The sequence below is a fragment of the Giraffa tippelskirchi genome, chromosome 8 (genome assembly GCF_054371585.1).
Source record: "Giraffa tippelskirchi isolate mGirTip1 chromosome 8, T2T-mGirTip1v1.2.pri, whole genome shotgun sequence".
NCBI classification, from domain to species: Eukaryota; Metazoa; Chordata; class Mammalia; order Artiodactyla; family Giraffidae; genus Giraffa; species Giraffa tippelskirchi.
Genome location: NC_137282.1, coordinates 138,118,382 through 138,145,340, shown reverse-complemented (window position 1 = coordinate 138,145,340; position 26,959 = coordinate 138,118,382). Strand labels below are relative to the sequence as shown.

Below are 26,959 nucleotides of genomic sequence, written 5' to 3'. Positions count from 1 at the left end.
GATCTACACTGTATTTCTTCAAACCAGCATTTACAGCAGTCTGATTACTGAGCATAATTTTCTCCACTGGATGGGCGTTCTCACCAGTCTTGCCCCTTTTTTTCTTGCAGTGTCACTGGAGTGCCTGGAGCTTGTAGCCTAATTCCACACGCTGAGCAGCCCCTCTGTCCTTATCAGCCTGCTACAGCCCGTGGAGGCCTCAGTGTGCCTCTGTCCTTTGCCACAAACATGAGGTTCCCGTTCGCTCTCGTGGCCATTGGCCTGGAAGTTGTCATGATTATTTTATTCGCATTGTTTGCTCAGTATGAAACGGGTACGAACAGTTCCAACAGCACCGAGTCTCCTGCCATAGACGTGGAGAAGTCCATGGAATTGTATCCTCGTGAGTGAGCCGTCTGCTTCTTATTGTACATTTTTGGGTTCTCAGAATGCGAGGTCTGTGGATGTTGTAGCTTCTAGCGCTCTACATTGGAGCCCCTTGTAGAATTATGTGACCGTTCTGAGTGCTAAGGGTGTAGAAGTTGATGCTGGGACATTTGGTCTCTATAGTTCATGTGTTTGGATAGAATCTGTATGTATTAAACTACCAGAACAAGAAGCTGAGAATTGAATTAACTGATTTTGGACCTTCTTCTTCTTTTTTTTAATTAAAAAAAATTTTTACTGGAGTATAGTTGCTTTACAATATTGTGTTAGTTTCTGTTGTGCAGCAAAGTGAATCAGTTATATGTATACATATATCCCCTCTTTTCTAGATTTCCTTCCCATTTAGGTAAATGACCCTGCTTTTTCTTTGATTACTAGTTCTGCAAGGTATAAAAATATCCCTCCCCCACCGAAAAAAAAGACTTAGAGTTAACTTTGGAGGAGAAACTAGAAACAAAATATAATGGGGAAAGGGAGCCTGGATTTCATGTGAAATTCCTAAGGTTATAAGAAGGAGTATTAAGGATGATACAGGATATAAATGATATTGTTGTTGTTTAGTCACTAAGTCATGTCCGACTCTTTTGTGACCCCATGGACTGTAACTTGCCAGGCTCCTCTGTCCATGGGATTGCCTAGGCAAGAATACTGGAGTGGGTTGCCATTTCCTTCTCCAGGGGATTTTCCCACCTGAGGGATGGAACCCATGGATCCTGCATTGGCAGGCAGATTCTTTACCACTCAGCCACCAGGGAAGCCCTGGAAATGCTGTACTAAGCGTTTTATAATATTCTGAAAGGAAGACTTTTGTTTGTTCCTCTGAGATGAGAATAAAATTGTGAGCAAACAACATAGTTTAAAAGGAGAACCCTTCCCTGGGAATGGCGACTGAAAGAAAGAAAGGATTTAGTTTCAAGTTTGGAAGGACAGGTTATGAAATAGTATAATAATAATAATTACCATTTACTGACTGCTTATTATGAGCCAGGCATACTCCTCACCCTGTTAACCAAGGAGGGAGGTAGTGATATAATCCTATTATATAGACTGGTTTTTTAGTAAGGTACAAATAATTTATTATTTATTAAATGTTAAATTGTATTAAATTATTCTAATAATAATATTTATTGTAGTTCTGCAGCCTATCTCTAAGCTTTTCAAAGACAATATGACATTTGTTCTCTCATTTCTACATTTTTTTGAGGGAACATATATAATGGGCAGTATTCTTGAATAGAAATTATGACCTAGAGTTGCTGAGTCAAAATGCACAATCTCAAGTAAAGGACACAGTTAGGGCTGTAAGTCAGAGGCTCTGGGTCCACATCTAGTTCTCTTTACACTACATAGATATCCAAAAGGATTCTGGATGAAAGAATTTTACAATTTGCAAGTTCAAGAACACCAAAACAGAAAGGAATTCCGTTCAACTCTGTGCACTTTTGTACATTTCATTTCATCACCTATTCTTCTGGCTATAACTTGAAAGTATCGCTAACAGGATTTTCTGTTGTATCAGCTACATCATACATGAAAACAAGAGAGGAATCAAAAAAATGATGTCAAGGGCAGGATGCTTTTTCATTTTACAAAGGAAGCATCAAGTCACCATTGTCAGTAATAATAATAATTAACAATCAATATACTTTGAAACAGCCAACACACATACACACACACACCCCCCACAACCTCTTCCTCACCATAGGGGCGGTGAGGCCGGGACACAGGCAGGGTGCAGGGTAAGGGAGGGAGACTTCAAGCAATAGAGGCCTGGGGGCCCAGAAGAAAGGCAGTAAGCAGAACACAAAGTGACATTTTACATGGCAGTCTTCTGCATTCAAAAGGCTCTCCACAGCCCAGTCTGTATACAATTCAAAGTTCTCTCTTCTAACAGGTCCACAGATTCAGAGAATAGACTTGTGGTTGCTGAGGAGGAAGAGGGGTGGGGGAGGGATAGACTGGGAGTCTGGGATTAGCAGGTGCAAACTATTATATACAGAATGGATAAACAAAATCCTAGTCATCTAGCACAGGGAAGTATATTCAATATCCTGTAATAAACCATAAAGCAAAGGGAAAAAAGTTCTCTCTTCAGTAAGGTGGCTCTCAAAATGCAAAATTCCATTTAGTACTAATCTTCCAGTTCAGCTACCTTATCACTGGTTAAAATACTTTGTAGAACAGCCCTAGAAATGACATGATTTTACTGATTATATGTATATATTTTTCCCCACATTTCAAACAACCTATGTACACCAAGCTTGTGTAACAGCATAAGTCACTGAAGAGAAGTTTGTTAAACATTTACTAATTAAGAAGCAAAGTTCTAGTCAACAAATATTTGAGGGTGCCTGCCTAGAACAATGCACTGTGCCAAGCACAGGGATTCAAGACAGAAAAGGCTCAGTTCCCGTCTAAGAAGCTCACAGTGCATTACAAGAGTTCTCAACTGCAGTATGCTGAAAGTTATGAATTTTTCACAAATAAATCAGCGTGTTAGTCACTATGCTATGTCTGATTCTTTTGTGACCGGAGCCCAGCAGGCTTCTCTGTCCATGGGATTCTCCAGGCAAGATTACTAGAGTGGGTTGCCCTGCCCTTCTCCAAAGGATCTTCCTAACCCAGAGTTCGAACCCAGGTCTCCAGCATTGCAGGCAGATTCTTTACCATCTGAGCCACCAGGAAAGATCTAAAAATAAATCAAGTGGGATATTAATTTATATTTTAAACAAATTCAATTGAACATAGTTTTATTCATCCCTCTCACTTACTGCATTCAGCTATGCAATGCAGAGAAAGGGGCGAGGTCACACAGACCTGGCATCTGAGCCCATCCCAGGGCACAACCACAGAAGTGGGTGGCACACCTGATATCACATTGCATGTAATGACAGACCCCAGAGAAACTCATTTGAGAAACTAGCTCTACTCCATGGTTTTGGCTTTCATGGCACCCAGCAAAGTGTTGAACACTTTGTTGAGGCAAATAATTTGACAATAAATGAAGCCTGACTGTGACTAAGGCTCAGTGGCAAAGAATCCGCCTGCCAAGGCAGGAGACGCAGGAGATACAGGTTCAACCCCTGGAGTGGGAAGTTCCCTGGAGGAGGAAATGACAACCCACTCCAGTGTTCTTGTCTGGGAAAAGCCATGGACAGAGGAGTCTGGTGGGCTAGAGTCCACGGAATTCCAAAGAGCTGGACACGACTGAGCACGCGTGCATGTGACTACGAAATAATCCTTGCTAACACGTAGAATGACTAGAGAAAAGTAGAGTTTAAGAAGAAGGCTCTTTGAAGACTGTTAACATGCTGTTAGAAATTCTACAAACACAAGGTGTTTAATGCTTATGGGACATTAAAACCACATCAATGAATTCTTCATCCTCTGTTAAACATTAGAATCCATTAGCCTATCTTGTCACTTTGAGTGGGTCATTTATCCATGTGTGATCTTGTTACATTGTACATTGATCACACTTGAAGAATTACTGAAGATATAGCAACAGATTAGTACAGTGATTTATTTTTAAAATCTCCATTTAAGGAGGTCCCTATATTTATTCAGATTTTATTTATTTATTTCCTTATGTTTGGCCACTCCAAGGCTTGCAGGACCTTAGTTCCCAACCAGGGACTGAATCCAGGTCACAGCAGTGAAAGTGTCAAGCTCTAACCACTGGACTGCCAGAGAATTCCTCCTTCAGTTCATTTATTACAAAAGATTCAGCAATCTAGATATATGTTATAGGCAAAGGGTTACTGAAAGTGCAGGAAAACAATTCTTAGGAAATTCTTTGCTTCTATTCTAAATGATACCTGAAATTGTTTCAATAACTGAGTTAACATGCTGTGTTTTAAAATCTAACAATAAGATACTGGTCTCTGGTATTCTGCCTTTGAGGTGAACAGTTTTGTTTACATGAAAGAACTGGAAGCAGTGAATACAAATAGAACTGAAATCTTGGATTCTAACTACCTTCTCCGCTGAGGGGCTCATTCCAGGTCAGGGCAAAGAAAGCACAAGGTAAACCAAGTAGGTATACACTAACAGGGATGTGTCAGGAGAACACAGGATCCTACTAGAAAGAACACCAATTAGCTGAATTGGGGGTAAATAGAGCATTAAGACGGAGAAGGCAATGGCACCCACTCTAGTACTCTTGCCTGGAAACTCCCATGGATGGAGGAGCCTGGTGGACTACAGCCCATGGGGTCACAAAGAGTCGGACACGACTGAAAGACTTCACTTTCACTTTTCACTTTCATGCATTGGAGAAGGAAATGGCAACCCACTCCAGTGTCCTTGCCTGGAGAATCCCAGGGACGGCGGAGCCTGGTGGGCTGCCGTCTATGGGGTCGCACAGAGTCGGACACGACTGAAGCGACTTAGCAGCAGCAGCAGACCATTAAGAATAAGAATGGTGTGATGATAGATTATAACACACTGAAACAAAAAAGGTTTCACTGAGTCCATAGAAATATACCCTAAAGCAGGGTAAGGGGATCAGGATGGAGTTCTTTATATACAAATGCCAACTAATTAATAAAAAAGAAGCAATAGATAAAAAATTATAATTTTGAAATTACAAAATGTAACAATTGACTCTAGCAAGGTTCACCAATGACTGCTAAAATTATTAGGTAAAAAGTGATTGGACAACACAGGATGAAAGGTATATCCATAGGGAGAGATCTAGTGGAACAGCCTTAAGCAAGTGATCTCATGTATCATCACCAGTAGTAAGACAAACAAATTATGTGCTACCTGGTATGATGAAATGGCAATTGCACAACACCATCTGTATTAATAGTCTTGCCAAAATGTAGAGTCTGATTCTAATTTTGGTGAAATAGCCAAATACAAACTGTGGTACATTCCACATTAAAGACAAATCAATACCACCACCATGGTGTGAGGTGAAGTGGAAGTGGCTCAGTCGTGTCCAACTGCTTGCGACCCCATGGACTATACAGTCCACGGAATTCTCCAGGCCAGAATACTGGAGTAGGTAGCCTTTCCCTTCTCCAGGGGATCTTCCCAACCCAAGGATAGAACCCAGGTCTCCCTCACTGCAGGCAGATTCTTTACCAGCTGAGCCACAAAGGAAGCCCAAAAAAGCATGGTGAGAGACTCTAAATTAAAAGAGTCTAAAGACATGTAATAAGGGCTTCCCAGGTGACTCAGTGGTAAAGAATCCACCTGCCAGTGCAGGAGATGCAGGAGACACAGATTCGGTCCCTAGATCGGGAAGATGCCCCGGAAGATGAAATGGCAACCCACTCCAGTATTGCTGGGATAATCCCATGGACGGAAGAGCCTGGAGGGCTACAGTCCATGGGGTCACAAGAGCTGAGCAACTGAGCATGCATACAAAGACACATAACAAACAAAATATATGAAACTTGAGTAGATAAAGGGGGTCAAAAAACCCTATAAGAGGACAATTTGGAAACAGCTAAATAAATTCAAATATAGATTCTAAACCGAATGTTATTGTATCCATGTTATACTTTTAGATGTGAGGATAATACTGTGGTTATTTAAAACAATGCTCTTTTGCTTAGGAGATTCACGCTGAAGTGGTTTAGGGAAAAATGTCATACTTTTCAATTGTTTGAGAGATATATCTGAAAAGAGAGAACAAATACAGAAAATATTAGCAACTGATAAATCTAGGGAAATAGTACATAGCTCTTTATTGTACTATTTTTTCCAAACATGTGAAATATATAATAACAGAATATGTGAAAGTAGGGTAGGAAAGATACCACTACTAGGATACTACTTTTCAGAAAAGATAAGTTCAGAATGAACCCCCAAATGGTTCAAAAGATTGGAACTCACTAAGAACCAATCGCTATCTGCATGCAAACAGCTTGCCAGCCCTCAGTCATTAAAGAAAAACAAAACCAGCCAACCAGCTTCTAATTGGAGAGTGAGTTGAACAGTTTTAACTACCTGATCCAGAAGAATCATTTCTCTGAATAAGAGCCCTAGAATCCCAAAGAAGCAAATTCTCAGCGACCGTGAGTCATTTATTCCTGCATAAGCGAGGCATCTCCTGAAAAGCTGCAGTTGCCAGACTTTCTGCTGGGTCTCCAAGGAACAAGCCGTTTAGAGATTCGTACCTTAACACTGGCACTCACTTTCTCCTGAAAGAGTGCCTTACCAGCAGTACTCATTCAATAGTCTATCTGAATAAATGATAAACAGGCACAGACAAGCACACAAACAAATGAAATAAAACCAGAGGGACAGGCACAGTGTTACAGCTGTGCCCAGCAACACTGGTTCTTGAAAGGCATCTAGAAGTAGGCCAGGTAAAGAAGTGTTGGATGTGGAGGAATTCCCTGGAGGTCCAGGGGTTAGAACTCAGTGCTCTCACTGCTGGGGCCCCAGGTTCAATCTCTGGTCAGGGAACTAAGATCCTACAAGCCTTACAGAGTGCCCCCCCAAAAAAGCTGGGTGTGGGGAGGAGCAGACATTCGAGGCAGCAGGCATGTACAGGAGGTAGAGGGGAAAGAAGGCTCTGTTTCATTTTGTTTGTGATTGGTGGTGGAAGAGGAGAGTTGAAACCATCAGTTACATTTTAAAGTTATCAGGGCTTTAAAAGACATCCTAGTGCAAGCTAAATGTGGTAATAGAATACAGAATAAAATTACCAGACATTGCCAAATTTACTTTAGACGCTAAAATTGCCTGCTATTGACAGAAACAGACAAATACATATGATATCACTTATATGTGGAATCTAAAAAATAATACAAATTAATCTGTATACAAAACAGATATAGACTCACAGACATAGAAAACAAATTTATGGCTACCGAAGGGGAGAGGAATGGACAAATTAAGAGTATGGGATTAACAGATATAAACTACTCTATCCAAAATACATAAGCAACAAGGATTTACTACATAGCACAGGGAATCTGACTCAATATCTTGTAAAAACCTATAATGGAATATAATCTGAAAAAAAAAAAGTGAATCACTGTGCCTTAAACCTAAAACCAACACAATATTTTAAATCAATTATACTTCAATTTTTAAAAATTGCCAGCTATTGAGAATATCTAATTTAGATGAGACTTGGAAGTCCTTGAAACCTGTCAGAATAGTTCACAGAAGTTCCAACCAGTAAAGAAACGCCTTTTTCCTTCTGTAAAGAATTCCTTTAATGCAACATAATTTAATTGCACCATAAAACTGACTTCATGGCCCTCTCCCTAGTGCTCACCCACAAAAAAATTCCTAGAGCAGGATGAAAGATAATGCATAATCCTAACTGTTTATAAACCTTTTTATCCATACCTTTTATACAGAATCATTACCTGTTAAGAGTCAACTTTGTAAGCGCTCTTTAGCAATTTAAATAATAGATGAGGTTCTTGGGCCCCCTTGTGGCAAAAAGCAGTAACAAGCATGAGATTACAGGAGAAAAAAAAAAATTGGAACACTGTCAATACAAGACATCCCTTCCTCCTATAACATGTCTGGTTTTCCATCAGCTGTAAGAGCTACTCTGGGGACAACTAGGGAAATCTGAATATGAAGTGTTAGATTATAATTATAAATTGTGATTATTCTGCCAGGAATGATGATGGTGTTGTGATTGTGTAGAAAAATGTCCTTAAATTTTTAGGGATACATAAGTATTTAGGAGTGAAATGTCATGTCTGTTATTTACTTCAAAATATTTCAGAAAAAATATGGGATGAAGCATGTACACAGCAAAATGTTAACAACTGTTAAATCTAGGTGATGGATATATTTTTGTCCATTATACTATTCTACTTTTCTGTAGGTATGAAAATTTTGTATAATAAAAATTAAAAATAAAGGGGGAAAATATCTGATTTACCATGAAAGGGGGAGGAGGATGGAAACTGAAGAATTATTACTCCTAGTGTGAGACATTAAAATTAGTTAAACCAATTTTTAAATTAGTTGGCTACTCTATATTTTAAAATCAGCAGACTATAGGAGAAATGAGAGCACTCTAGGGAAAAAAAGGAACAAATTTTAGAAGAATAGCTTGAAGTAATGAAAAAACCCAGTGAAGTCAGTAGACTGGGTTCTTATTTTTATTTTAGCTTTGTGAGTATAAGCAAATCATCTAATTTCTCTGGATCTTAGAGTCTGATCTAAGAACAAAATAAAACAAACAAACAACAAAGACCTATTGTACAGCACAAAGAAATCTTATAATAACCTATAATGGGAACACATCTGAAAAAGAATGTAGATAGATAGGTATGAATAACTTTATTATATGTACATTTGAAACTAACACAATATTATAAATCAACTATGCATCAATAAAATAAATATCAAAAAAGTAAGTTGTAGAGCTAGGAGAGACGTTAGACTTCATCGAATCCAAACTGTTCTCTAAAAGAGGAGAAAACTGAGTTTCAGAAAGGTCTAGTAAAATCATAGCAAGTTAGTAAGTCAGGCATATTCTCTGAGCTCCACTCCAATTTATAGTCTATCACCTAAATCAAATGTTTACATTAAAAAGTGGTAAAACAATTTGTAAAGAAAAAAATATATATATGTGTATATATAGTTACCTATATTTACAAAACCAAACAATTTGACAGTTGCCTGTTGATAAGTCAGGTAAAATCCCAATTCAGAAGTTTTCTGGGTGAATATGCAATAAGATGAGGGTGGGCATTCAGAATGCGGGTGTAAGTCAAATTGTTGCCAGTATGCATTAACTCACTAGGAAAAAAACACTGCAGCATTCTCCTCTCTGAGACCTCCTTCAAAGCTGCTGAGGAGAGAGAATCTTCAGAAATTTATTGTTTCCCCTTCTCACCCTTCTCATACTGACTCTTGGGAGGTTGTGCCAATGAACAATAAAATGATCAAAAGACTCACTGCCTGGATGGGGTTGAAAAAATGATGATGCTGTGTGTGCCTGAATTAGGAAGTTTGGGTCTGGTTTTCTCATTCTCTTTATTTTTCCATTTGCTAGACTCATGCACAAGTGAGACTAGCTTCTAGACCACCAAAAGACCCTTGTGATTCAATACATGATGCCAACCTCTGTCTGTCCTGGTATTTGTCATAGAATAAGACTGTAGGGTGAGTTCCCACATCTCCAACCAGCCCTTTTCAAATACTAGGAACCCTTGGAAAGACAGCATCTTCACCCACTTCCAGCTGTGTGATCACTGCCATAGATTAGTGCATCAGATTTAATTTGCAATGTTTGAAAAAAATGTGGTATGAAAGTTATGTCGGAAAGAAAGTCAGGAAAGCTCTACAGAGACAAGGGGAGCCCCCAGGGAAGGTGCTACAGACTCTAAGAGCAGCATTATCCTGAAGGAAGTTTACTGGAGCATATCTTATGATCCATACCTGCAGCAGAAGGGTTTGGGCAAAGAGAGAAAGCCTCAGGTGACCTCATAGGAAACTCTGAGACTGGGATTGTCTAGCTTCAGATAGCTCTTTTCCCAAGGAGAGGGGATGCTGTTGTGAACCAGTCATTGGGCTCAGGTGACCCAAGGGAAGGTCTGTGACTGGACAAGAGCGTTTCTCAGAGAGAATTGAGAGCTGTCACTCGGCGGCACTCCCTACTGCCCCGGAAAATGTGAAATAGAGCCTTTTCAGTATTGCAAATGAGAACGCCAAAGTGCCCCGAGGATAAGTGACTTGCCCAAGGTGATTTGCCCAAGGTCACATGGTCATGTGACACTGTTGGGGGACCTCAGACTCCATCTGCAGAACCAAGTCAAGAATTTGTTCCTCAAGAGGATACAGCCTTCCTTCCATTGGCTTAGAAAGGGTAAACAAAGACATCAACCCATATGACTTAAATAATGCTCTGTTAAGATTTCCATTTGAGACATAAAGATACCATCTCAATCATTTAGTCAATAGTGCCTCATTCTCTATATGCAGGCTTTTGTGACAGATTCAGGGGATCAAAAGATGAGAAAGCCCTAATTCCTTCAACCAGGAAACTCACAATCTAGTGCAGGTAATGGACCCCTCATCAAATAACGATTACAGTATGATACGTGGTAAATAAATGGTCATGCAATGTGACAACTGCTAAAGCTGAGGTTTGGAGAAGACCGGAAGAAATATTAATTTTCCCTGGGAGTACTGGGAAAGTCTGCAAGAACAGGTGATTCTGGTACTGTATTTAGCAAAGGTGTCCTCACGTGGAAAGTGATGGAAAACTCTTCAGGGAGAGGATGAAAGACATATTGGTATGATAGTGCCTAGTCTTCCAAGAAAAGAAGGCTCAAGCACTGAATCACTTGCCCAAGGTCTCCTCGTGGGTAAGTAGCCATGCTGGTACCACAACCCAGCCTTTGGCTGTGTGGTTAACTTTCCTTTTGTAGTGTTTTCTGAAAAAGATGCAGCACTTAGTAAATGGAATATACTATGATGTCACACTGTCTCAGTGCTCCCCTATGCAGATTTCTTTTTCTTTCTTCTCTTTTGCAGACTTCCAAGATGTGCATGTTATGGTATTTGCTGGGTTCGGCTTCCTCATGACCTTCTTGCGGAAATATGGCTTCAGTGGTGTGGGCATCAACCTACTCATAGCTGCTCTGGGACTCCAGTGGGGCACTTTTATACGGGGAATCTTTCATAGCCATGGACAGAAATTCCAGATCGAAGTCAAAGAGTGAGCACCCGTTACTTTCCAATCATTGTGTTTTCAGAGCAGTTGTTTCTCTGCTTAGTCTCTTGAAAGTCAGCTTCTGAACTAGCTTGCTGATTGTCTCCCTTCCATGAAACAAAGATCATTGGGATCCAAGGATCTAAATCAATGCCTTGCTCGACTGAGCTGGGCCATATATTCATGTCTATATCCTCTCTGATTTGACCTTAAGGGTATGAGAAATCCCCTTCCACAGATTATTATCCCTTTCATTTCAGCTAGAGAGAGCAAAAATCCTTCTTTAGTAATTTTTCTGAGACTGTTTTTGACATGTAAAGGCTCCAGAAGGTAATTCATTTATCAGATCAACAGAAATAAGGTAAAACCCTAAATGAAGTAAAGAACAGGTAGACTAAAGGAAATGCGAGAACAACTAAAGATTGCGTGGTGAATGGAGGTGGGGGTGGGCAAGGAAGTGGGAGAGGATAAAAGTAGGTCTGGAAGAAGCACCTGGTGGGAACAGGTGGGGAGAGGGGCCTTGAGCTCTGGACAAGGTGACGCTATATTCATTACAACTCACATATTTGAGGTGTGCATTGTTTTTCAATGTCTTCTTTCTTCTTCCCTCAGCATGATAAATGCAGACTTCAGTACAGTCACAGTTCTGATTTCTTTTGGAGCTGTCCTGGGAAAAACAAGTCCAATCCAGATGCTGATCATGACAATTTTAGAAATTACTGTCTTTGCTGCCAATGAATATCTGGTTTTAAGGATATTTTGGGTAAGGGTCCAATTGATACTTACCTAGCTTTGAACAGCACAATACATGTTAAATGCCCACCATAAATAAGCAGGAACAAACCATGGTGGCTGTGACACCACAGCAAGTAATAATCATAGTCATCATTTGAGTAACTATTGCAAACTAGAAATTCTACAAACATTATCAAATTGCATTGACACCGCAACAGTGCTAGACAGGTATTATGATGTGTTATTATGATTCATTTATACACAGTGAAACTGATGATCACAGATACTAAATGACCAATTTGCCTGAATCTTAATTCAAATCCAGAATTTCCTAGCTCTATGACTCTTTTTATGTAAATATACTTCCTATCAGTGACCAATTTCTATTTATATTTCTACTACTAAGTGAACTGCCCTTTCAAAGTCTTTTATTAAAGCTTAGATCAAATGTCTTCCCCTCCATGAAAATCTGATTGATTTCCCCCAAGGGAAATTGAATATGTCAGGCACTCTCCAGTATTCTATTTATTCTTGTTGTTGTTCAGTTGCTAAGTTGTGTTCATCATTTTGGGACCTCATGGACTACAGCACACCAGGCTCCTCCGTCCTCTACTGTCTCCCAGTTTGCTCAAATTTGTCTCCATTTACGCTTCTATTGAACATGCAACTTGACACCAAATACTTTGGCAAACTTCTAGGTATCACGTGTTGGTGATTCAGTTGCAAATGTCTCTTCATAGAGTTTACAGTCTAGTGGGGGAGACAGACATCCAACAAATTTTCATACATTCAACCACCTACGCATAGAATCACAAACACACACAATTATTACTATAAATCACAACACATACTATGAAAAATAAATAGAAGGGCTCTGGGGGAATATACCTAAAAGTCCTAATTTAGATTGTGGAATCAAGGAAGGCTTCTTTGAGGAAAGTGACAGCTAAACTGGACCTGAAATGTATGTAGGAGTTTATCAAGCATGAATATTTAAATAATTAATAAATTTATATCGTTTTTCTACCTTAATAAGTACAGAGCAATGCCTTGGGTTTGGCACTCTGAATTTTCCCTCTAGAGAAAAGAACTGTAGAAAACTGCATCATATCCATTCAGTATTCTAAAGAGGGGCCTAAAATATATTTCTTCAAATGAATCTTGGACATCAACTGGTTTTCATGTCATCATAGCAGAGTCAATGAATGCAAAAGTCATGCTTGTTTTGTATCAGGTGCAATGCATAATATCTCACTAAGAATCGGTCTAATCTGAAAAAGTAACCTGAAATGTACTATTGAGTGCCCACTAAGGACCTAGCACTTGAAAAACGCGGTCCCATCTAAATCCCACAACAACTTGTACTGGTTGGGTAACATTTCTCCATTTCACAGAACTGGAGATTCAAAGAAGTAGAACAATTTGTCTAAAGTCACATCAGAGACATACCTGACCTAGGACTGAAAGTCAGTTCTCTGTTGCTCCAATGCCTGTGGCTTTTCTTTTACACAATCCTGTTTCATTCCCCTTTCTCCGACGCATTCGTTCTCTCTCTTGATCTTTGTTTGTTTAACGCATGAAGCGATCCTTCATGACCTCCCTCCTGTGTTGAGTGTCACTTCTATGAACGGCAGGCGGGGGGAGGGAGGGGGGCTTCCCTTGTGGCTCAGCTAGTAAAGAATTCGCCTGCAATGAGGGAGACCTGGGTTCGACCCCTGGGTTGGGAAAATCTCCTGGAGAAGGGAAAGTCTACCCACTCCAGTATCCTGACCTGGAGAATTCCATGGACTATACAGTCCACGGGGTGGCAAAGAGTCAGACACGACTGAGAGACTTTCACTTTTCCTCCCTCAGGCCTATGATATTGGAGGATCAATGACTATCCATGCTTTTGGGGCTTACTTTGGTTTGGTTGTAGCAGGCATCCTGTATCGATCAAAGCTGAAAGAAGGACATCCCAATGAAGAGTCTGTATACCACTCGGACTTGTTTTCAATGATCGGTGAGTTGGGATGAAGTTGCCTGATTTTTGCCTATTTGGTCAGACACAAGGGAATGCCTCTCTTTCCCCCAACTCTTAGATAACAAAGCCTAAAAGTAAAGACAGCATGTCTGTGCCCAAGGTAAACAACTTCCCCTGGACTGTCTTTCATATTCAGAACTATTAATAATATCTGTTTCTGTGATTTACTGCAGGGTCTCTTTTCTTATGGATATTTTGGCCTAGCTTTAATTCTGCCACCGCTGAGGATGCAAACGAACAGTACAGGGCCATCGTGAACACGTACTTCTCTCTCGCTGCCTCCGTGGTCACAGCCTACGCATGTTCCAGCCTTTTCGAGAGCCAAGGCAAGCTCAATATGGTGAGTGCTATGGTAACCCCTGTGGAAGTTTGCTAAGCGACCCTGATGGCTGCTCGGATGAGTAACTCATTTCTGCATCACTGCTGAGCTGCCCGAACAAATCACAACACTGCAGACCTTAGAGAATAATCTGAAAATAACATTCCTTTATTTTTCAGAGTGTACTGTGACAAACTAAAAAAAATATTATCAAGGAATTTACAGTTTTACAGGGAATATCGTCAGGTTTCCCAGGTGGCTTAGTGGGTAAAGAATCTGCCTGCAACGCAGGAGATGCAGGAGACAAAGTTTCAATCCCCAGGTCGGGAAGATCCCCTGGAGGAGGACATGGCAACCCACTCCAGTATTCTTGCCTCAAAGATTCCACGGACAGAGAAGCCTGGCGGGCCACAGTCCATGGGGTTGCAAAGAGCTGGACATGACTGAAGCAACTGAGCATGCACACAGGAATATAATCATGCAAAAAATCAAAGATCTGAAACATATTTCTTTACTGATAGAGCCAACTGCCCCCAAGTTTTCATAAAATCTTTCTTAGAAACAGGACTTTCTATAAGAGTAGGAAAAGAGTGGGAGAATGCCAGTTGATTCTATTTTTCTAACAGCAAATATTTCAAAGAAATAACAACTAAATGTACTGTGGGATCCTGAATTGTGGTTTAGTCACTAAGTCGTGTCCAACTCTTGCGACCCCATGGACAGAGGAGCCTGGCAGACTACAGTCCATGGGATTCTCCAGGCAAGAATACTGGAGTGGGTTGCCATTTCCTTCTCCAGGGATCCTGAATAGGATTCTGGAAAAGAAAAGGGATATTAGTGGGAATACTGGTAAAATTCAAATAAGGTCTTCAATAGTAGTACACCAATGTTAATTTCTTAGTTCTATGATGATGTAATATGTTAACATTGGGGGGAAATGGATGTGGTATATATAGAAACCCTCTGCAATATTTTTGCAACTTTTACATGTCTATAATTACTTCAAAATAAAACATTTAAAAAAATTCCCCGTAATGACCTTTTTAGTTTCTTGCCTATGAGCTAAAGAAATGTCAGTGAAGGAATAATCCTCAAATCAGCCACTCTTCTAAGCTGAGAGAGAAAAAAAGATATTGTATCAAAATATTTCTAAACATAGCGAAGGACATGTCTTTCAGTTCTCTGCAAATTGTTTCATGAGAAAAATAAATGAAAACAATTAAAAGAAGCGATCATGCATGACTCAGTGGATCTCTTTCAAAAGTACTGAGAACCTTTTTTCCTTTGGCAGAACAGCCAGAATATAATTTTTCTGAGGAATTCTGGTAAATGGAAACTGGTTGCTCTTTCTCTTATCCTCAGATGTTCTCAGAACAGAGACACTTGCGAAAGCTGTTGTCTTTGATGTATAATACGTACATTTCAATGTCTTTAAATCCTGTCCTTGATTAGTGGAATATCATGGACTCAGCAAAGCACACAGCAGCCATAAGCCTGTTTCAGTTCACAGTAACCATAAACGCATTCCAAAGCTGCATAAAGAGGCAGAACATTGCCAGAATAACTGCTGCATATTCCCACCCCCCCACAACTTCTCTTGATTCTCCCACATCCCTCCCCACCCTAGTCTTACTAACTTGATCTCTCGTGCACAGCCAAGGAACCTTACAAGAAAGATACCACAGATCAACTGCTGGGAAGAAAGGCCTTCTGGAACTACAAAGAACCTTCTTAAAAAAGAATACATAACCCTTCCAACTGAAGAATGTGTGTGGAATCCATTGAACCCAAGATTGCTACAGTCCTTCTGAACTCCACCTCCTCTCACTCATATTTCTGTGCGCCACACAGGTTCACATTCAGAATGCAACTCTAGCTGGAGGAGTGGCTGTGGGCACTTGTGCGAACATGGAGATTCCCCCCTATTATGCTATGATCATTGGGAGCGTTGCAGGAATGGTCTCCGTGTTTGGGTTCAAGTTCCTGACTGTAAGTATTAACAGACACTCTCAGTCAAACTTTGGATCTGCCCCACCACCTTCTTATATCCCACCAGGAGAAAACGCTATGAAAAGTCCTTTCCTAAGCACCTCTCCTTGGATCACTCAACACGTCAGTGTTCCAGTGATTTCTACTCTTTCTTGCTTTCTTTTGTGGATATCGGTTACTTGTAACAACATGAACTGAATGTTAAGTACTTGTATTACTTTTCTCGGGTTTTGTTGTGGTTGGCATTTGTTGATGATGTTTGCTTTGCATGGTTAAAGACTCTGAGCCCTTTTCAGAGGATTTAGGATCCCATTAGTAGGTAAGAATGAGCAGGACTTAAAATCACTTACCTTCACATCCATCTACCTAAGACTGAAATGAGAAGTTTTGCCACCAGTGTATTCAGATTCTTTGATAAGTGGGTTTCAGGTGTAGATGGGAAACTGGCCTGGAGATAAAAATTTTCCTGCGTGTTCATTTACTTTAGTCACAGGGCTCTCTATAGCTAACAAAATAATAAGGCTTCCTCTTTTTACAATTTCAGCCACTTTTCACTACTAAACTGAGGATCCATGACACATGTGGGGTCCATAACCTACACGGCTTACCTGGTGTGATAGGAGGCCTTGCCGGCATCATCACCGTAGCCTTGGAGAAATCTGACTCGTGAGTGAAAGAATATGTTTTCCTGTTCCCCAAGGTCAAGTGCTGTTTCCTCTCACTCTTGGAGAAACCCAGTGATGAGAGTTTTTTCTTTAGCAATCCAGACCACAGTTTGTAAGTACTGTTCTTACTGAAGCCAAAGAGACATAACTGAGGGCCAAAGAAACATTACCCAATTTGCATTTTAATAATCTGAATAGACACATGAGAGTAAGCAGGCCTGATTCTTGCTCAGTGGCCAGATTTGGGGTAGATTTCATGGCTGAGAGTCTAGTCCTTGGGTATAAGATTCAGCAACAACCTAATTTACTCAGGAGGAGTTGAGGGGGCAAACCTTGGAAGGGCCATTCACATGTGTGGGCAAAATTCACACACATCTCACACAGCAGATACAATACTTTGTCCTAGAGTCGAGCCTACTTACTCACATATGTCTATTCAGATTATTAAAATGCAAATTGGGTTTATTGGCAAACATAGAACAAGGAGAAGTTAATATACCTAGGGGACATTTTTTCAAATCATGGCAGCCTAACTCTAACAATGCTGTTAATTTTGTCTAATCCAGTGTTTTCCAAGTCTATTTTATCATGGAATATTTTTCATCAAAAACATCTTTTAATACTTTGTAAAAGATCTTGGTAAATTCTGGTAAAATTAACAGACGGCTTACAAAAGAAGAAAATCAAATGAGTAAAGATATATTAAACATTCAACCTCACTAGTAATCAAAGAAATGCAAATTAAAACAAGTTATCCATTTTTCAGTATATAATATTGATAAAGATTTTATAAATTATAATATAGAATGGTGGCTAAAGTAGCAAAATGGGGATATAAATTGTACAAGTTCCTATCTGGAAAAGGCCTTATTAAGTATATAAACTTTCAAAAATAATCTCATTTCTAGTTAGGTTCTATTTTAGGGAAATTATTGGGCAAGTCCATAAACATGTTCATAAGAGGATGTATTCTCACAGCTTATTTAAAAATATGAAACATTAGAAGTAATCAAATATTCAATCTATAGATCTGTAATTACAGTATATTTGTACAGTGTAATACTCTGTAGCAATAAAAGCTATGATCCAGATCTACATTTACTGACATAAAAGAACATTAAGATTTAATGTGAAAACCCAGTATCATGATATGATTGCATGTTTATAAAAATACTTGTTTATATTTTACACATTTATACTGTAAATTGGAGGGAAATTAAACTTTTCCCTTTCTTTTCCTTAAGGGTTTTGTATAGTTTTACAATAAACACACATTTCTTGGACAACTTTTCCTTCAGTAGAAAGAAATTAAACCCTTTAAATCAAGAGAGAGAGAGAAAAAAAAAGAAATCTGAGTTTGGTACATTCTTTCCCTTGAAGGATGAGAAAGAAAGAGAAACACACTTTTGTCTTCCAGCAGTTTGCTGTCCTGCAATCATTTATTCGACCTTTCAACTATTTGTTAACTGCCTGCTAAGAGTGAGGCATGTGCTAAGGAGATTCCCACACTCCTAGTTCTTTTGACAGCTTTGTGCATTTCTATAGCTTTTTATCATATTCTTCAATTCCCCAAATTATAAGGAATTTTTCATTCACTTCATTTCAAGGCAACTACTACTTCTAAGATACAGAGACACACTTTAATATCTTGTCCCTACACTACACGCCCAAATTAGCTTTTCTGATTTTTAATTTCATCACAACTGTTTTTAGGGGGATGGGGTGAGGAGAGGTGTCAGCTTCCATTTGTTTTGCTCATTGCTCCTTTCTCAGTGCCTAGAAGAGAAACTGGCACAGAACAAGCACCCAATAAATATTTGTTGAATTAGATCTCCAATCACATTTTTAGAAATACTAAACCCTTTCTAAGGAAGATATTTTCATCATTTCTGAAGAAAAAGGTGGTTCTTGATTAAGAGTTTCAAAGAAATTATATGAGATTAAAGAAATTGTAGTTAACCGTTTGCTGGTATGTCATGCTGCACTCTGGCCTGAAGGTGGCAGGCATGCACACCCTCAGGAAATGTGGCTTTTATCACCAGGCATCTTGGACAAACAATTCTGTATTTTTGGCCTCCTAGGACTGTGGTGCTCAATCAGGCAGTTGCACTAGGTTCTTCCATTGCAACAGCACTTGTTGGAGGGCTAATCACAGGTGAGCATAAAAATAAACATTTCCCTCTATCTCATGCTCTCAGCATAAAAGATATTATTAAACACTGGTAAACTTAAAATTTTTCTACACCTCTGACAGTAATCATGTAGGCTCCAGGGGATGACTTTATAACAGAATTTTAATTACTAAGCAAGTTGATTTTCCTTTTCAGCCTCATAACATGACTTATTTTCTTCCCGCTTTCACAGGTGCGATTCTAAAGATACCTATCTGGGCACAACCACCTGATGAGGACTGCTATGATGATTCTGTTTATTGGGAGGTACTGTGTAGTGTTCTAAGGATATATATGATGACTACGCTAGGCAAAGTTTTGCCCACCACATGTCTAGATGTCTGTGTGCCATCCTTATGACAAAATTGGTTGAACTCCCTACTTATAGAGAGAAATTGAAACAATGTGCCCAGAAAGATAAAATCAGAAGCTATGATATCTTGCAAAGCAGAAACTAGATGAAGAAAAAACAGACTTTAGTTGACAACTGCCCTTTCACTCCTCCAAGAGCAATAAAAAAAAAAAAAAAAAAAAAAAGCTCCTCATAAAAATATAGGAATCCTGGGCAGCCGTGTGAGATTTTACGTGATATATAAGTAGGCCAAGCAGGTGGGACACAGGGTTGAAGAATCTCGGTGAGGATGTAAGAAGTTCTGTGACTCATGAAACACTAGCTTCTTTCCATCCTCCAGTTTCTGCCTCTTTATTTCGTTGACATTTTCTTCCAAATTATTTCCTGCAAAGCCTAAGAGTGATAGATATTTGGATGCGTTCAAATGGGATTTTCAAAAAGAACAGGTTTGCGAAAGAGAATGTAGTCAGGATGGGTGGGATAAATCTTTTTGTTCTTTTGTTTCTTCCCAACTCAAACAATGTTTATTCCCAGTTCTTTCCATACTTGAATAATAATTACAAAAAATATCTTTGTTTCAACACTAACCTTCGATAAGCCTAGTAAAACTGTAAAAAGTGCCTTAATCTTTTTTTTTCTTTCTTAAGGTTCCTAGGAGGACAGAATATGACAACCGTTTGCATGAACTTCTTGACCACATCCAATCAGAACGTGCAGACTAAAAGCCTGTGCCTCAGCTTCTTTTTCCATTATCTAGACTTGAAAGAAAATGGCAGCATCCAATGAGTATATGGAATGGAATGGATAGATCCTGAGCCCCACATATCCAGTGTGAAAACATTTCAACAAAATCTGGAGCTGCCTCTTCATATCAATGATTGTTTAATTGGAGAAATGTGACTCATACAACAGATGGTCAAATGGATTCTTGCCAGTGGGTAGTTGCAGGGTGAATATTCCATGTATTTCCTTGTATTTTTTTCCACATGGAGGAGGATTTACAATGAAACCAACACTTTCTAATCATGTCAGTTCCTTAATGTACATACTATGTCTTCAATCCTAAAGATTATAACTGAAGCCAATGAAGCAATAATTTATGTAAGAAATCTATGTAAGAAATCAGAAGGAAATGTATGTATGTAAACAGTAATATGACTTTTTTTGACAGTGCTTTCTGGATTTTAAAAATGGCCTATTTTAGAAGAATTGTGTTTTATTTAGCAGACTTGCTGAGGATTTAAGTTCAGGAGGCAGTCTCTGAAATAGCTCTGAGGACTGTTCCAAAGAGCAGGGGCAAAGGGGGGGCAGGATACATAGGAGTTTTGCAACAAAGACCAGGTGATCAGAGCATCAAAAAATTACTGTTAATTAAAGAAAACCAGGTATTTCAAATTAATGAATTTAACTCTTTTCTAAGTATGGGAAGATGCAAGAGTCTGAGCTCACTGAAATCATTCATTTGATTTGCACCTTAGCTCTCTAGGGTCAAGTCTTGTTCTTTTCCTTCCTGAGTCCCCTCAGGGTGCACTGTTGAAGGTGCCTGCAGTGACTGAGGGCTTGATGGTGGGCATTCTGTGTTTTCATCCTGAGTTCCTTCAAGGCTCACCCTTGGGAGCAGAGTTAGCGGCTGATGGTTGCAACATCCTTTGTATTCTGATATGGCAGGCAATATTTTTCATTCACAGTTTGAATATTCTTATACTTCACTTCTTTTGCATGTTTACTATTTGAAACAAGAGCTCAAATGCTATCTGACCAAAGTCTATTTTGTATAAAATACCAGTGGATTAAATGTCATTATAAAATAAAATGTTTGTCTTTGGCTCTTTTTTCTTCGGTGGTTAGAATTCATTTTAGTAATAAGCACCTGCACACGCGCACACACACACACACACACACACACACACACACACACACACACACACACACACACACTCTCTCTCTCTCTTCATATTTAGTCCATGCTCAATTCAAAGAAATTGTTACTTACTATGTAACAACTTAACTAAATTTGACCATTCCAGTTCATTTTAGTTCATTGATTCCTAAAACGTTAATGTCCATTGTTGCCATCTCCTGTTTGACCACTTCCAAATTACCTTGATTCATGGACCTAACATTCCAGATTCCTACACAATATTGCTCTTCATAGCATCAGACTTTATCTCCACCACCAGACACATCTACACCTGGGCGTTGTTTCCACTTTGGCCTAGCCTCTTCAATCCTTCTGAAGCTATTTCTCCACTCCTCTCCAGTAGCATACTGGGCACCTACTGACCAGGGAAGTTCATCTTCTGGTGTCCTATCTTTTTATCTTTTCATACTGTTCATGGGGTTCTCAAGGCAAGAATGCTGAAGTGGTTTGCCATTCCCTTCTCCAGTGGACCACATTTTGTCAGAACTCTCCACCATGACCCATCCGTCTTGGATGGCCCTACATGGCATGGCTCATAGTTTCTTTGAATTAGACAAGGCTGTGAGCCACGTGATCAGTTTGGTTAGTTTTCTGTGATTGTGGTTTTCATTCTATCTGCCCTCTGATGGATGAGGATTAAAGGCTTGTGGAAGCTTCCTGACAGAAGGGACTGGCTGTGGGGAAACTGAGTCTTGCTCTGGTGGATGGGGCCATGCTCAGTAAATCTTTAATTCAATTTTCTGCTAATGGGTGGGGCTGTGTTCCCTGCCTGTAGTTTGGTCTGAGGCCAAACTATGGTAACAGTAATGGCATTAATAGCAACCTCCTTCAAAAGGACTTTTACCAGCATGCTGCAGCTCCCGGGACTTAGTATTCAGTGCCCCTGACTCATCCCATGCCTCAACAGAGACTCCTGAACACTCACAGGCAAGTCCGGGTCAATCTTTTGTGGGGTCACTGCTCCTTTCTCCTGGGTCCTGGTGTGCAAAAGGTTCTGTTTGTGCCATCCAAGAGTCTGTTTCCCCAGTCCTGTGGAAGTTTTGTAATCAAATCCCACTGGCCTCCAAAGTCAAATTCCCTGGGAGTTCTCAGTCCAGCTCCCTGGGAGTTCTCAGTCCCTTTGCTGGACCCCCAGGCTGGGAAACCTGTTGTACAATATATCCTTTTAGTTTATTTTATACATAATCATTTGTATCTTTTCAATATTTTTTTAAAAAGATACAAATGATTATGTATAAAATAAACTAAAAGGATATATTAAAAAGATACAAATGATTATGTATAAAATAAACTAAAAGGATATATTGTACAACACAAAGAATGTGGCCAATATTTTATAATAACTATAAGTGGAATATAACCTTTAACAATTATGAATCACTATATTGTGATTATATAATATTTTACATCAACTTATAGACTTATGTAATACTCTGCATCAGCTATGCTTCAGTAAAGTTATTCCTTGATATTTTTGTAGGTTTTTTTTAATCAACATAAATCCAAATATCAGCTTTCTGTATATTTTACTGTTATCCTCCTGAGATGAAATCTATTAAAAGATGGCCAAATATCCTCAGAAAATAACTTGGATATTTTGCTCAATACCTTTTTGAAATAACTAGACTTCCCACAAGTTTTTATTTTAAAATAATCTCAAGCTTTCAGAAAAAGTTAGAAGTAGAGTACAAAGAGCTGTTTTTTCCTGCAGTTTTTACGTTTCTAGGTTGCATAAACCATGAATACTTTAGTATGCATTTCTTATTAAGAAATAATCTCTCAACCAGAATAAAACCATCAAAACCTAGAAATAAACATGGTTGAATTATGACCATTGTTAGTTCAGGCTGCCATGGCAAAATATCATAGATTGGGAGGCTTAAACAACAGAAAGTTATTTTCTCATTGCTCTGGAAGCTGGAAGTCCAAGATCAAGGTGTTGGTCAATTTGGTTTCCAGGGAGAACCTTCTTCCTGGCTGGTAGATATCTGCCTTCGTGTACTCACATGGCTTTTCTAAAGTGTATGAACACACAGAAAGAAAGAGAAAACCCTTTGTCTTCTTATAAAACAACCAATCTTACCAGATAAAGACCCCAACCTTATGATCTCCTTTAACCTTATCTCCTAAAAATTCTATCTCCAGATAGTCATATTGGGAAGAGGGTGAGTGACTAGGGATTCATGAATTTGAGAAACACAATTCAGTCCATAGAAACTGTCAAGTCCTGAAACACCATTCCCAGGGATGCCCTATACAGCAGAAGGATCCAGTTCAGAATCACATTTTTGCCTTTAGTTGTCATGTCTCTATAATCTCTGTCTAACAGTTCTTCATTCTGCCTTTGATTTTTACACCTTTATACTTTGGAAAATTACAGGCTAGTTATTTTGTAAAACAAAATAAAAAGGCCAGAGGTCTTCCCATCATTTTCTTAACTAACATACAGTAGAAGTTCTATTTACTGACATCCATTTTACTCAACTGATGGAATTAAGCAAACTCTCTGTTCTATTACTGTAATCATATTATTACAACAAATACATGTTACCAGTTTACTTAATAATTGAACAATGCAATTTTAGCAATTTGTCAATAAGGATTCTTTCTAAAACACCCAATTCAAAACTTATTCATGTTTTATAAATATATTTAATGCGGCCAGTAATTTTTATGGTAAATTTCTATTTTGAATTTATTAGAAAGTGAAAAGTTTGGGAGTCCCCAAGACCACACTCAGTTTCAATAATTTGTTAGAAAGGGTTACAAAATTCAGAAAAGCCATTATGCTTGTGGCTCCAGTTTATTACAGTAAAAGGATACAGATTAAAATCAGGTGAAAGAAGCAGCACATAAGACAATGTCTAGGAAAGTTCCAGACAGTCTTCCAGTAGTCTGTTCCCTGTGGAGTCAAGTGAACTGGACTTACTAGTAGCAATGACTTGTGGCAACGTGCATGAAGTACTGGCAACAAGATCACCCAGGCTTGGTTTCCAGAGTTTTTATTCAGGCTTGGTCACATAAACATGACTGACCACCCACATGGTCTTCACCCTCCAGAGACTGAGCTGTTACCACAAAGCCCAAGACCACATCATAAACCACATTATTACCAGAGACTGTCCAGGTGGCCCAAGGTTTCCAGGTAAACAAATACACTTTTATCAAGCAGGACACTTCAAGCTGTAGGGGTTACCTCCCAGAAGCTCAGAGCAAACACCAGACCTCAAACAATTATATGTTATCAGTTTACTTAACGCTTTCTTGAATGATGTGTTTTTAATAAGTTGCCTATATAGCACCTCTCAAAAACATCTGATTCAGTGTTCACTTTTTTTTTTAAATGCAATAAATGAAAGTGGTGACTTCTAGGTTGGATACATTAGAAAGACTGTAAAGATAAGTTACGAAAACAACAACAACAAAAAGAAACAAACTGCACCTGCGTCAGACAAGAGCAGCACATAAAATAAAGAATGATAAAGCCTGGAAAGTAAGCAGCACAAAATTCTAGGAAGATTCTTCATTCAGAGCTCTTGTCTAGCTACTTTACATTCTTAAAGAATGTGAAGTTGAACATCTTAGACAAGGGACTTTTTGTGTAATTTATGCCAGGAAGAAGATAGAAAATTTCAATCAGCAGACAAACGCAAGCCCTTGACCTTACAACAAAAGGTTGGTGAGTAAATGCATGTGCATGGGTCTTTATTCTCTAATTCTTTTTTCACTTTTAAGCAATTTTTTCAATAATATGCCAGACATTAAATAACAGGGATTTGACTATGTTGAATTTTATCTAAACCCTGTGATTCTGGAAATAGGGAAGTTTAAAGGAATCTTAGCATTTTGTGTTCAAGAAAACAAAACAGTTTACTGAAAAAAAAAAAAGAAGCCTTTCACCGTATGTTTAGTTAAGACTCACAAAGCCCCCTGTTTACCTATAACAAGGCCAGGCACAAATTTCTATGCTCTGCCTAAATTATTTCCTGAACAACCGGTTTCACTGATCAATCAGGACAAAATACTTGTTAGAAAGACTGGCTGAGTTTCTCTCTTTCCTTCAGAGCCCTGAACTTTAGCCCACCCCCACCCCAGCATGAACCTTTAATTTATCAGTCTATATTGTCTAGTGACATTACACCACTCTTTACCGTATAAAAACTATAACTTACGACAGTGTATGTCCATTCCTTCCTTCCTGGTATTTATGCTGCTGCTCTTAGACATTTTACTTTACACATTAGAAGCCTCAGAGTACCTTGTCATTATTTTTGTTTAAAAATTTAATTATCTTTTAAAGCGCTTAAATAGTAAGAACATTTTTATATATTTACCCAAATAGTCACCATTTCCAGTGCTCTTCATCCTTCTATGTATTTTACTTCCATCTGGTATAACTTTCTTTTTGCTTGAAAGATTTCCTTTAACATTCGTGTAGTGCAGTACTTTTGGTGATGAACTCTTGTATCCTTTTTTCTTTTCAAAAATACTAACAACAAAAAAATACCCCCAAAATAGTTCACTTATTTCTCCTACTCCCTACTCCCTGCTTCTGGCAACCATCAGTCTGTTCTCTGTATCTATAAGCATAGTTTTTAAATATATATATATATTAGATTCCACACAAGGATAGATTATGTGTTGTCTTTCTCTGACTGTTATCACTTAGCATAATACCCTTCAGTTCTATCTATGTTGTCGCAAATTACAAGATGTCTTTCTTTTTTATGGCTCAACAATATTCCATTGCAATACATGTACCATAATTTTTTATCAACAGGCATAAGATTATAGTTAATAACAAAGGAGATAAAATCAATTCATATTTTTAAAAGAAATAATCCAAAAGAATGGAGAAAAACAGGAGAAAAAAAGAGCAACATGTAAGATAAAATATACTTCACAACACATCAAATATAAATCGTCTAAGCACTCAAAAGACTGAGATTGTCAGATTAAATAAACAATACAAAACTCAAATATATGCTGTCTTTAAGAAATAGACTTTAAATATAAGGACAAGAATGGGCTTAAAAGTAAAAGGTTGAGAAAAAGATACTCCATACTAACACTCGTCATAAGAAAGCTGGGAGAGTTGTATTAATATTGGACAAAGTAGATTTAAGAAAAAATACAGCTAGGTATTTAAAAAGGTAATTTCATAATCACAGAGGGAGCCTGGCCCTGCCAACACCTTGTTTTGGACTTCTGGCTTCTAGAACTGTGAGAGAATATATTGCTGTTGTTTTAAGTCAAAAAAACAATAAGTTTTTCTTTTTCCTCAAGCAAATCATTTATTCTAAGAATCAAGCAGAGTTTTTGTTTAAGTGACCTAACTGGTCATAGAAAACATTATTCAAAGAGGAAAATGACTACTTTCCACCAGTCTAGTAATCCAAAACTATTCAAATGGGTCTACCCATTCTTATACGAATTTTGACTAAGCAAAAGAAAACTTTAATATTTTTGTTATCATTGGACCATTTTAGAGTGTTTATTTCTTCATCTTAAATATATTTAGGACTTTAGGACTAGTATTTAAAAGAAGTTCAATTACTCATGGTGTGAAATTAATGTTCTTCATATTTTTACCCCGATAAAGATATACCTTGCTCTTGTGGCTCTTTGCTAAATGTCTTATTAAATCCAGATACCTTCCAGTATTAGAGTATTAAAGGCCCACAGAAGTCCCTCTTTTAGAGAATAG

At 38.6% G+C, this 26,959-nt stretch overlaps 1 protein-coding gene across 1 annotated transcript; it reads left to right on the top strand.

Moving 5' to 3' along the window:
* The first annotated feature begins 201 nt into the window (after positions 1-201).
* On the top strand, positions 202-21,166 carry RHAG (Rh associated glycoprotein). Its single transcript, XM_081520815.1, has 10 exons — positions 202-382; positions 10,900-11,083; positions 11,690-11,840; positions 13,667-13,814; positions 14,009-14,175; positions 16,006-16,143; positions 16,688-16,809; positions 18,890-18,963; positions 19,173-19,246; positions 19,979-21,166. The coding sequence occupies exons 1-10, from the start codon at positions 229-231 to the stop codon at positions 20,051-20,053; spliced, it is 1,287 nt and encodes a 428-aa protein (XP_081376941.1). The 5' UTR covers positions 202-228; the 3' UTR covers positions 20,054-21,166.
* Positions 21,167-26,959: the final 5,793 nt, after the last annotated feature.

Coding starts and splice junctions, on each gene's coding strand:
- RHAG (XM_081520815.1), top strand. CDS start 229: ATGAGGTTCCCGTTCGCTCTCGTGGCCATTGGCCTGGAAGTTGTCATG. Junction 383..10,899: donor GTCCATGGAATTGTATCCTC/GTGAGTGAGCCG, acceptor TCTCTTTTGCAG/ACTTCCAAGATGTGCATGTT. Junction 14,176..16,005: donor GCCAAGGCAAGCTCAATATG/GTGAGTGCTATG, acceptor TGCGCCACACAG/GTTCACATTCAGAATGCAAC.